General features: G+C 40.3%; 2 protein-coding genes across 6 annotated transcripts in view; both read left to right on the top strand.

Moving 5' to 3' along the window:
• The first annotated feature begins 19 nt into the window (after positions 1 to 19).
• rbmx (RNA binding motif protein X-linked) lies at positions 20 to 6,777 on the top strand. 2 transcript variants are annotated; one of them, XM_042493890.2, is made up of 10 exons: positions 20 to 160; positions 489 to 614; positions 1,391 to 1,497; positions 1,580 to 1,742; positions 1,876 to 2,019; positions 2,146 to 2,263; positions 2,716 to 2,844; positions 2,924 to 3,015; positions 3,810 to 5,481; positions 6,644 to 6,777. In XM_042493890.2, exons 2-9 carry the CDS (start codon positions 506 to 508, stop codon positions 4,124 to 4,126), a joined length of 1,179 nt encoding a protein of 392 aa, XP_042349824.1. In that variant the 5' UTR covers positions 20 to 160; positions 489 to 505; the 3' UTR covers positions 4,127 to 5,481; positions 6,644 to 6,777. The 2 variants fall into 2 exon arrangements, with proteins under 2 accessions (XP_042349824.1, XP_042349823.1); XM_042493889.2 differs by having other exon boundaries at positions 81 to 378.
• A 501-nt stretch (positions 6,778 to 7,278) lies between these two features.
• Positions 7,279 to 12,123, top strand: part of arhgef6 (Rac/Cdc42 guanine nucleotide exchange factor 6) — a 30,954-nt gene continuing 26,109 nt past the window's right edge. For 3 of the 4 annotated variants that reach the window (XR_006106106.2, XM_042492830.2, XM_042492829.2), the window contains exons 1-3: positions 7,279 to 7,728; positions 8,835 to 8,918; positions 11,217 to 11,301. Coding sequence is in view for 3 of the 4 variants with exons in the window: in XM_042492830.2 (XP_042348764.1) it covers positions 7,564 to 7,728; positions 8,835 to 8,918; positions 11,217 to 11,301 (334 nt within the window). In the remaining variant the exon portion in view is untranslated. Of the gene's footprint in view, positions 7,729 to 7,933; positions 8,031 to 8,834; positions 8,919 to 11,216; positions 11,302 to 12,123 lie in introns of those variants that run through there. The other variant, XM_088080944.1, reaches the window with a different exon arrangement.

Here is a 12,123-nt window from a genome sequence, read left to right as displayed (position 1 = left end):
TATTTATCGCTGGGTTAGTGACCTATCATAGCTGGCCTGTAGGCGGCAGTCTTGAGTCGTCTGGTCTGCCGGAAACTGAGCGGAAGAAGAAGAAAACTGGAGCGGAAGAGCCGTTGGGGACGTAGCACAAAGCCGCGGCAACGGTGAAATCTGGAAACGGGTCAGTTACGTGCTTGCATACTCTACAGAAAACACATAGCAGTTTGCCTTTTATTTTTTTTTAAATAAAGTGTCGGTTTGGTATTTGTAAAGCTCGAGTCCCGTGTCGGTAGCGCGTGTGCTTGCTAACAAGCGTTAGCGAAGTAACTAGCTAAAACCGCTAGCACGTTTATCGCCATTTTGCGCATTCAACAGCCCGAGACATTCGCCAGCAGCAAGGTAACAATCATTACAGAAATGTCTGAACACCGAGGGGGGATACTATTTTTAATATTTATGGTGGCTAAACTTTGAAATAGTAACCTTGCGAAGCATTTATTTTTCCGCAGGTGGTGAACATTGTAGCATGGCAGAGGCAGACCGACCAGGGAAGCTCTTCATCGGTGGACTGAACACCGAGACCACCGAGAAGGCCCTGGAGCAGTACTTCAGCAAATATGGAAGGATTGTGGAAGGTATGTGTGACACTACTGTCCGCCATTTTTCTCAAATTGTACCGCCGAAAACTAAAATATTAAATGCAAATGTTAAAAGTGCGATCTTATGACAGTAATTGCTTAAAATTGCTCAGTTTTTGCTGGCATGCACTTCAATGAAAACCAAATGTGTACTGACTCTGCAGTACTTGTACATTCATCAAATTTGTGTGTATTTCTGTGGGACTTGAATACAAACAAGGTCTGTTTTCAGTGTTGCCAAAAATCTGTGAATTTATTGGTAAATTTACTGTCATTCTGTATTGCGGCTTTTTATTTACCTTTTACTTCTTTTATTAAAACAAACCTGCATTAAAGCAGATTTTAACCCATCTGCCTTGACTGGAAAATACTTTGGTTCAGCTCATGTTATTTTTGAATGTGCTGTATAAATGGAAGTGACTTAACTAAACATGAAGTCTACCTTGATTGGAAAGCACTTTGGTTCAACTCCTGTTGTTTTGAATGTGTTATATTGGAAAAAAAGGGACTTGAGTAAACACAACACCCTTTTTTAGCTACTGTTATTGCGAAGGACTTTAAAATTCAGTTTGGTATTGCTGCAGGAGATAAGATCTTTGAATCGTGGGGGACACACTGGTTAAAATGGAAATGAGTCTTGGTTACATTTTTTAAAATGGGTGTAGCTACAAGCTTTTGTTCATTTTAAATTTCTTCAAGGTAGATTAGTGTTGTATCATTGTCAGACAATAATGCAATCAGTCACTAAGCTGCCCTCTCACTCTACATTTCAGTTCTTTTGATGAAAGACCGAGAAACAAACAAATCAAGAGGCTTCGCTTTTGTTACTTTTGAAAGTCCGGCTGATGCAAAGGATGCAGCGCGCGAGATGAATGGAAAGGTAAGTACAATCTTGAAGAAGCCTTAATCTGTAAAGACATCAACTTGAAGTTGTAATTGAAATTGTTACTTCTCTACCGCAGTCTCTGGATGGAAAGCCTATCAAAGTTGAGCAAGCAACAAAGCCTCAGTTTGAGAGTGCGGGCAGGAGAGGACCTCCATCCATGCACTCCCGCAGTCGTCTTCCACCCAGGGGCCCCCGTGGTGCCCGGGGAGGTCCTGGAATGAGGGGCCCACCATCCAGAGGTAATTATTTTATTTATTTGATCAGTTGAGTTAGTAGAATGTGTGTTATGTAAGTATTCTCATTAAATCCTTTTTTTGAAATATGTCTTTGAAGCTTAGTGTGCTGACATTTTCATTTCTTGTCTGTGCAAAGACTACTATGATAATTCAGGGAATGGAGAACCCTTTTTTAAGGGAATGTCATCCAGAGGTCCCCCTCCAATGAAGAGAGGACCCCCAGTTCGCAACGGAGGTCCCCCACCCAAGAGGTCTGCCCCGTCCGGTCCCATGAGCAGAGGTGTGCTCGTCACGAAGGCCTTAACAGATTTCACATGTTCCAGTTTTTAATTATCTTGTTCTTTTGTGAGTACCCAGATGTGTTATTTAGTGATTCATGTTTTTCATTTCTTTGTGTTTTTTTTAGCCCCCATGTCAAGGGACAGGGATCCTTATGGTCCACCCCCACCTCGCAGAGACTCCATGATGTCCAGGAGGGATGATTACCCATCACCAAGAGATGACCATTACAACTCCAAAGATAGGTGAGGCATCTCAAATTTAGTGACATTCTGTCGTGGTGTGACACTATCACCCAAGTTACTGCTGATTTGTTGATTTTAAACAAAATTAAATGGAATGTTTATTTCTGACATTTCTGTTGTGCTATTTAAAAATTGTGACAATTTTTTTGTTGATTTAAATTGAAAATCTGGGTTTTAAATAAACATTTGAATCCAGATTAAAATGTAATGTTATCCAGACTCATATCTTATGCTAAATTAAATCTCAATTTATGACTTTTCTCTTACTGATTTTGAAACTCATGGTTAGCTGAGTCTGAACTTTCCTGCATCTGAGAAGATAAAATGACACTCACATTTTTTAGGCCACTTTGATGAAACAAAAAAAAAACTGAACTGTAGATTTAAGGCAAAAAAAAGGAAGTTTTACCAAATCTTTGTTTCAGCTTTACAGTTAATTGTTTATTTCACAGCTACTCCGGCCGAGATTATAATTCCAGAGATTCAAGGGACTACGGACCACCTCAACGAGATTATTCATACAGAGAGTACTCCAATTCCAGCTCCCGAGATGACTATGGCTCAATGTCGAGAGGATACAGGTACGAGAATGAGTTGATAAAAAGGTTAAAACCTGAGAATAGACTTGGTCCTTATATAACAGTTGTTTCTATGACGTAGTGACCGCGATGGTTATGGGGGAGGCCGGGAACCCAGAAGCTACATGGATCGTTCAAGTGGTGGCTCCTACAGAGATTCATATGACGGTTACGGTAAGATATGACTCCATGAGTGTAATGCCGACAGATACCCACTGTGGCACAAAGAAGAGCTGCACAAATAACCAACCGAATCATATCATTGACCACTGAAATCTCCAGTCACAAGACGCTGCAGTTTCCCCCCCTCCTCAAAGGAAGCAGCATTTCAGGCAGCCTCTTTTAGCTTTTTCTTCCCCTTTGCTGCACTCCCGACCTGCAGTCCAAGTTGCATATTTTCGTGCTATTAGAAATATATGACCATTGGCTTCTCAACTGAAAATTCAAAAGCTGTCTGTATATCACAGTCCATGTTACCGCTGCATTTGGCAAAAGAATCAGTGCTTTTGGCAATATGATGCAGAAATAACGCAGAATATTTAATGTACCCCAGAGAGTTTGCAACCATAAGGAACCCCAAAAAGTCCATGGAAACATCCGTTGACCACTCAGTGTGTTGCCTAGCAAAGAACTCCCTCAAGGAGTAATGTTCACAAAAACATCAAGACAACTCTGAAAACCTCGTCCCTACCTGCAGTTCTAACAGTTGGAGCTCTAAAAGGAAAAATGGCTTCTCAAATCAATGGCATGCTGAAATGGGTAACACTGCCCATTTATTCCCTGTGCTTGGATATGTTACTGCCCATATCAACTAAATATCCATGTTCAACTTAAGATCGTTAAAACATGTCGTCCATTAAATTTATTTGTCAGAGAATTAACTCTATTGGCCAAAAAGTGAGCACTACACAGTGCAAGAAAATGTATAAATTGAACCTTGCCAATTACCTGACCCATTGACCCTGCAGGTAACTCTCGAAGCGCCCCACCTTCACGGGGCCCCCCACCAACCTATGGTGGGAGCAGTGGAAGCAGTCGTTACGATGACTATGGCAGCAGTTCCCGGGATGGCTATGGCAGTCGTGACAGTTACCCCAGCAGTCGGAGTGACCCATATCCACCTAGCCGTGGTGAGCGAATGGGCAGGCAGGAGAGGGGCCCAGCTCCCCCTGTTGAGAGAGGCTACCCTCCTCGTGATTCATACAGCAGCTCAAGTCGTGGAGGGCCACGTGGTGGCCGTGGTGGCAATCGACCCGATAGAGGGATGGCTCGCAGCAGATACTGAACTGGACTTGGGAATAACATTTAAAGCAAACATTAGTCTCCGTGCAAAGTTAACACTTGTTTTGGAAGACATCTGACAAGACAAACTAGCCATGTCTAAATCTGTGGAATATGAAGCTTAGCTTTGAATTGTATCTTGACTTTCCCAGTTTTTTTTTATGTGTAAAAGGTTTTTTTTTGTTTTTTTTTAGTATTTCTCTTGCTTATGTAACAGTACAGTTACCAAGTTAGTGTTAGTTTTTTGTACACTCAGTGCTGTTGGAATCTGCAATGCCCTATCAGTCTGGCTTTCCTACTCTAATAAAGCTTTTAGTTGTACCTTGACCACTGCTCATCGATTTTCAAAACGAGACCAGAGACCGTAACATGAATGTTAAATTATAAGATGATCTCTCTGCAAAGCATAGGTGAGTCTCTGCTCGTGCATTACAAATACTCAAGTGACCTGAGTTCCTTCTGAACACAAATGTGCCATCACCTGGACGCTACTGTTTTCAAGGGGATAGGCAAATGTTACTGTCAAAATGTTCCAATGTAGTTTCCTTGGAAATGGATCCATCACCCTAGAGCCATTCGATGGCATGCAACGACAAAACCAAAGGCAACAACAACCAAATGCAACTCGTCTGGTAGTCAACAGCTGGTAAGCAAAGCAAACCTCTTTGTTTCTCATCTGTAAATGAGTTTCTCATTGTCCTGTATAACAGTCTCCTCTCAAAGCGTGACACTCGACAACATTTCCCTCAGAGGACAAAAGAAAAAAAAAAAGGAGATCAACTGAATGTGCCTTTTTCATTTTAATCCGTTTTCACCAGCTAACATGTCAAAAGTGCAGCAACATCCCAAGAAGTTTCGTCCCTGGTCAGCAATGAAAGTCTTACCACCATTTTGCCAACTGAATCCTCAAAATGACCCTTTTTGCCTAATCAGTCGTCCAACCTCGGTAAAACGATTGGCTGCAGAGCATTTTTAAATCATAAGTTAAAAGATTCCAAGTATTTGTAAGAACTTTTCCTGGTGAAAATTAAGAGCCGTTTTTTAAAGTTAAGAGCCATTTTCTCAGTATCGAAACCGTTTCCACAAGCATGCCAATCCAAACACTGGAAACCTCTGGAAGAACACCATCGTCCTAACTGCCAAACTGGAAACAATCGCTGAAGCAAATTCGCAGTCGGACCAAGGAATAGAAATTAATTTTCAGATGTTTTATGAATACATGATCAAGAAAAGGGCAACATGTTAATTGTATGTTCTCATTGCAGGATGAACATGGCTCCAAGGCAACTGCCTTTGCAACTTAACCTGAATTCTGTCCTCAAGTTGTTGGACCGATGAAAGCACAGTGCACCAGTGCAGGTATGTCCACCAGGCTAATGGTAGTACGCCTCAAATAACTTCTTAAATTTTTTGTTTGCGCTCACAGAATGTTGACAAACTGTACTTTTGAATGATTGGATGGATTTCTATTGTTGTAAAATTAAACTATTAATGTTTAACAGCCTTTGTGTGAGATTTCTGCTTTTGCCTTCAGGCCGATGGTTCAGAATGTCAAATTGTAGATTAAACGGGTATAAAAACTCTTTAAATCCATCCATCAAAATACTTAACAGCAATAAGTCACTTCGCTTCAGGGACCAGAGTACAGCAACCTGACGATGTACAGTTTGAAGATGGGCTGGTTTTATGTGGTTGTGGTGTTACTATTTTTAGCTAGTTTTTTTTCTGGTTTTATCATGTGAAACTATTGTTTTTATTACTTTAATTTATGGAATTAATGAATTAAGGAACGTCAATGAAAGTGCTGGTATGTATTGCCATATGAGTGTGTGTGTGTTGTCTGATGCAGGGGCTTTGACTTCAAAACAAATTTCCCTGTGGGATAATAATGAACTTACCAGGGTTCACACTATCATGGAAAACCTGGAAAAGTCATTGAATTTCACAGTCTTATTTTCCAGGACTGGAGAAGTTATAAAATTTGTAAAAAAATCAATAAAAGTTTGAGAAAAGTCATGTAATTGTGTTGTAATTAAATAGTTATATTAATCTTATGAAGATAACCTTCCATGTCCAATTTCAAGACTTAAAAGTTGTACACTCACATTCTTATGTTGCAGCATATTTTTTCAGACTTGCCTCCAGAAATGGGTTTCTAATCAAACCAATTAAGAACACACTCATAATATAATTTCCACTTTCCCTTATCCTTGAACTCTAGTAAGTGTTTGTATGCCTGTGCCTGTAGTTTAATGTATTCTAATTATTTATAGAATTAATTATTCCAATTAAGATTGGAAAAGGTTGCAGATCAATTTTCAAACAGTAATTAACAATAAATAATTTACAGTAAAGTATACTATACAGTTATGTCCATGTTGTACTTTGTGAACAGTCTCGGAAATGTTATTACGGGCCCTTAAAAAATCATGGAAAAGTTTTAAAATTGTGTTTTTAAAAGTGTTGTGGGAGCACTGTCATAATGTAATCAGCTTTTTTTTTAATGTTTACTGTCTTCCAGATGCCGGCACAGGCTGCTGTTGAGAGAAGGCCATGAATCTTCAAGTGGGAATGCGCGCTGAAAGCAGGAAGAACAGGCTGAGGATTTGCTCAAATTAAAGTGATTCTGTTGTTTTCAATAAAGACTTAAAAGGATCTTTGTTGTTCACTCAGTTTTTTCTCGACATGAAAGAATTAGGCAATTAACACAATTCTCCCCTTGTTACTATATTTTTTAAGTGTGACAAAAGTGTTTGTGTGGTAACCTTGCTGTACGAATCTTTTTAACAACATTGTAATTCTGATGCTCCTTATGGTGATGAAGAATTCAACATGATCTAATACTTCACTGGAGCTATTGAGGCAATCGTGTTTACTTAAGTAAATATCACAATTCAGTTTGTATAAATTGTTTGACAGCAAAAAGTCACACAGCTTGTATTGCTGTGTAAAAACGTCCGAATGACCCAATTCATCAAAAAAAAAAAGGTCATGCTGGAGATGCTTTGGGTGTCAATGCTGGTGTTAAAATCAACTATTTACATGTCAGGACTACTCATCACACACACTTACTCCTACAGTAGTTTTCTCCTCTTGCGAAATATGCTGATGCACGCTAGTAATCACTTCCCTGGTGCTGCTTCCTGATCTCTGCTGCATTTTAACCTGTAACTTAATCTCAGAGAAAGTGTCCTCAGCCGGCATGTGCGACTGTGCAGAGGTGGAAAAAAAAACCGCCTGTCTTTTGTTGAGGTGCCTATTTGCCAGTAGGGGTGATCATCATTTTTGCGTGTAGAAACAGCGTCGTCCTTCCCCCACCGCCTCTTTTTTTAACTTCTAGCAGAAGTGCGGATGTGAGTTGCATATTGATACGGAACAGGCCGCCAGTTTTTTTTTTTCTTTTAGCAATGCGTGCTTAGGCAATGGTCATTTTGTGGAGCTATGAATCCAGAGGAGCAGACTGTAACGTGGTTAATATCATTAGGAGTGCTCAGCTCACCTAAAAAGAACATAGCGGACCCGGAGGAGTTTTTGAAAACATCGTTAAAGGATGGGGTCGTCCTGTGCAAGCTCACGGAGCGGCTCATACCTGGCTTCACTCCAAAGGTGAGTTGTGGATTTAACTTAACTTAAGTCAACAAATGCCAAATGATCGACGGCTCCCGGTGAAAGGAAGGGAGGGGTTTGATGAAAATGATAGCGACGAGAACTTCTCCGCTGCAGCAGGCCCTTACATTTTCGTAGCTCACAGCAACAACCGAGCCGTGAAGTTTTTTTTTTTAAATTCTGCCTTTTCGTGTGATGCATCGGATTACAGCTGCATTTTTTTGGGGGGGAGTTTTCAGATGGCAGATTTCAAGATGTGGTTTCCTGTGAAGCGAGGAAAATGTTCCGCATTCTTGACAAGAGTGAGTCGGTGTGAACACCCACCAAAACAGGGACAAATTCGGTAGGAAGCAGAGCGCGTGAAACACATTGGACACATACCATAATGGAGGGATCGTAGGGGGGGGGGTTTACATGGGACTCAGTTTATAAACAACTTTTCTGAACGCATTAAATCAGCGTTAACACCATGTTTTGCTTAGTTGTTAAGATGACAAAGTTGATAGTGACAAATAACAGTTGCAAAGACAGTTCGTCACTTCCTCCTGAAAGGCTCTTCCCGGTGCGACCTCCCCCTTTGAAAAAAAAAAAAAGCGGCGTCAGTGTAGCTGAAGAAGAGCAAAACCGGAAGTTGCAACTTCTCACTTGTATGATTTACAACCCTCTACAGACTGTTATTCTCTCCGTTTAGCTGACATATATTGCTTTAAAAGAGACAATATGGAGTTTATTTACAAGCTTCGTAAGCCAAACTCGACCTTTATTTTTGTTTTATAACGTTAAGCCGCAGCTGTTGGTGCGACTTTTATTTTGAAAGTTTGAAAAGTGAGCGGATGTTTTGCTTAAATCTGGCCACTTTGACGTTTCTGTGGTGTTCATGGTTATGTATGCATGAAGGAGACGCAGGAAGAACCCACAGTTATTTTGACAACTGTAGGTTAGCACACTCGGACATGCTTCAACAATGTTACTTTGTTTGCTTTTACGCGTGAAATCACAGCAGCGTCGGCGTTAGGCAAGTGTGTGTGTGTGTGTGTGTGTCAGATGTCTGTCTGCCATACTAAGCCGTGGTTTGTGTTTATATATTTATTTTCGTGTGTGCTCAGTATTGCCAGGATCCGAGAACTGAAGCCGACTGCATTACCAACATCAGGGAGTTTTTAAGAGGATGCTCGTCCTTGAAAGTGGAGGTAAGTTGCTGTCAAGTTCCCTGTTAGAAAGTCCGCTGTTTTGACATGGCCTGACCTCTCTCTTTCATGATCTCTTTACTCAGCCATCTGAGCCCTCTGCAGTTAACAGACAAGACTTAAACACACTCTTGCATGTGTTGTGATCTGCTTACCCCGCTGGCATATGTTTTCCTCTCACGTCCATGCTGTCAGTCACTGATCAGACAGAAAGGAAGCTGCTCAGACGGCTGGTTTTCAAATGGACACGACTTACAGAACTGTGCAAAAGTCTAAGGCCACCTGAAACTTTGTAATTATGATCACACATATTCATTTCTCAGTAGTTTCTTTATTAAAATACAATCAGAACATGCAGGGAATATGTAAACAATATTAAATATTAAAAATAATACAAATTTCAACAGGCTAAAATTGAAAGTATTTAGTGTTACCTCCCTTTCCACTTAGCATGTGTTGAACTCCCTTGGGAGGACAATATTGAGATTTACAATACTAATCTGGTGTATTTACACCATGTTGCATTCAAGACGTTTTCAATATCTATCGTTTGAGCTGCCTTTGGTGTTTTAATGCATTATACATGTACTGTATTCTTTGTTTTTATCTTAATAAAAAGACTGAGAAACATCTATCTATCCATCTATCCATTCTCATTACAACCTTGCTAAAACAACAACACATCTATGGTGACCTAAGATTTTTGCACAGTAGTTTTCAACACTTGTTTACTTCCTTTTAAATTCCCTTTCTCTTTTACATCTCAGTAACATTGTTTGTTGCTGCAGGTTACAACATTTCCTCCAGGCATACACTGCAGGGCGGCTAAAAAGATGTCCTAATATTGGAAAGAGGCAAATCATTCACAGATGTTGGGAGTTTTCTCTGTCTCCGTACCAGCCTGTTTGTGACCGCCACACTGGACAGTAATTTCTCCTCCAGCTTTATAAATAATCCTTTCTGGTCTTGAGTCACATCACTTGGTTTCTTTAAACAGCTAATTGAGTCAGCAAGCTTGGCTCACTGCAAAGTCAAGTGGTTCAGTAGTTCTGCCCAGCTGGCTTGTTATGTCTGGGAGGTCCCCTTTGCTTTTATCCACCAACCCTGCCTTAACCCATAATTAGACCTTTTTGTGGCCAGCCAGTAGCTCATGGGCAGAAGTTTTTGGAGAGCCGCTGTCAAACGTACCAGTCTATGGTGCTACAGCGAGCCCTACCCATCCTCCGGTCAGTGATGTGATCATGGTTGGAGGACTTTTTCCTCTCTTTTTTAGCCATAGCAAATAGTGGCTGTTTGTCCTGTGACTGCACAAAGAGAGCAGTCATACTGCTTTCACTTCTGCACAGAGATGCAGAAAGAGGAAGCACCAATTACTGCTCAATGCTACTCATTTTTTTTCCTGTGTTCTAAACTGCATGATTATTTTTTCTAATTTTATACTCCACTAAAATAATCCAAAATAAAATGTATTCATCACATGACTCATCGAAACTGCAGGCTCCAACCTTGGTCAAGATGTCAATACTGGCAACAGTTATTACTGATTATGGTCAATACTGTGATGTAAGAGCTGTGTATGCCATTTTTGTTTTATCAATACAGTGTTTTCTACTCTTGAAACCACTGGGGGACATTATTATGCATAATGGTGTGTTCTAGTTGTATTTTTGCACGATGAAAAGCAAGCTGAGTAACTCTTGGTAGTCACGTATACCCTCGGGCTGATCCTATACCTGGAGACGTAATGGTCACACTTGCTTTAACTCTGGATGAGGTCGTACACAACTCATGATGACCAAAGCTGCACTACTCAAACTCTATATTTAAGATGTTTTATTTAAAATGTGAAACCTTATCCCCCCGAGGAAAGAAGATAGCCGTCTGAGACAGAGCGAGCAAGCGAGCAGTGTGACCGTGTGTGTGCGAGCATCTTGTGTGCGTGGAAGTGCGCAGCGAATCGCAAATGAGTCTGTCATTGTCTATTTTATTATAAACCACTAAGTCAGAAAATATGGGTCATGCTCAATGTGTCAGTTTTGATCTCTGTCTCGTTATAGGCTTATTCAAATCCCTGTGTGTATCTCATTGTGTGTGTGTGTGTGTGTCTATTGTTTGTGCTGCAGTCCAGAGTGTCGTGTGTCTGTGTGTACACTTTACCGCTCTGATCTGTGCTATCCGTAGAAAAAAACTCAAATTTTGACTAACTCCTCTTCCACATGTGATGGATTCCAGCTTGTATGAACAGATGGTTGGAAGGTTTCTGGTCTGATGGCTTTTTTTTTCTGTTTCTTTTCCATCCAGGGGTTTGAACCAGAGTGGTTATACACTGGCGAGAATTTTGGCAAGGTGCTGACCACTTTGCTGGCAGTCAACTTTGCCACACAAGGTAAGAGTTTTTCCCTAACTTTCTGCACCTCCTGTCCTTCATATCGGGCAGGGCTTTATGAAAATGTGTCCTCTCTGAAGGTAAAGAATCAAATAGTAGAGAGTACTACATGTGTTCTATAAAGGTATCACGGTGTCTCAGGGTATTTAGAAATTACAAGATTATCGATGCCGCCAAAAATACAAACACTCTTCTTTCTTTTAAATTGATACGGAGATGCTGTATTGAGGTTATAAACTAAAGCGCAGAACATACGCTGCTAGCAGTCAGTCTGCACTGGCGAAACAGGCAGCTGAGCTGAGAAGAGTCCCTGATCTGTAACTGTATGCAATTATTCCAGTAAAAAAAAGCCCGGACATTTAAAAAACAGTATATGTAGCTTCATATTAGCAGTGGACAGGTGAAGCCTTTTTCCACCTGTATGTGCTATGATGATGGTGATGATGATAATTCTAATAATAATAATGATAATGATGATGATGATAATAATAAACTTTATTTGTGTAGCACTCTTAAAAACACAGTTACAAAGTGTTTACAGAACAAGATACATTTTTGTGCACCGTCAAGATGAAAACAATAAAAACACAAATTGACAAATAAAAAAAGCAACCAACAGAACACAAGAACAGATTGACAAGATTGTCCAAAAAAAATTAAAGTGACAAAAACAGACAACAAAGCCTTTTTAAAAAGATAAAATTAAATTTTGAGGAATGATTTAAAAGAGGGCGCTAGGTTATAGAGTTCTACTGTTGTGGGACTCTAATGGAAAATATCTGATGGTGGCGAAATGATGTTTTTTGCGATTTTCCTCGGACT

Source organism: Plectropomus leopardus, chromosome 8, assembly GCF_026936395.1.
Source record: "Plectropomus leopardus strain MGB_pleo_1.0 chromosome 8, ASM2693639v1, whole genome shotgun sequence".
In the NCBI taxonomy this organism is placed as follows: Eukaryota; Metazoa; Chordata; class Actinopteri; order Perciformes; family Serranidae; genus Plectropomus; species Plectropomus leopardus.
The sequence above is the reverse complement of the archived record's forward strand: the minus strand, read 5'-3'. Positions and strand labels throughout refer to the sequence as shown.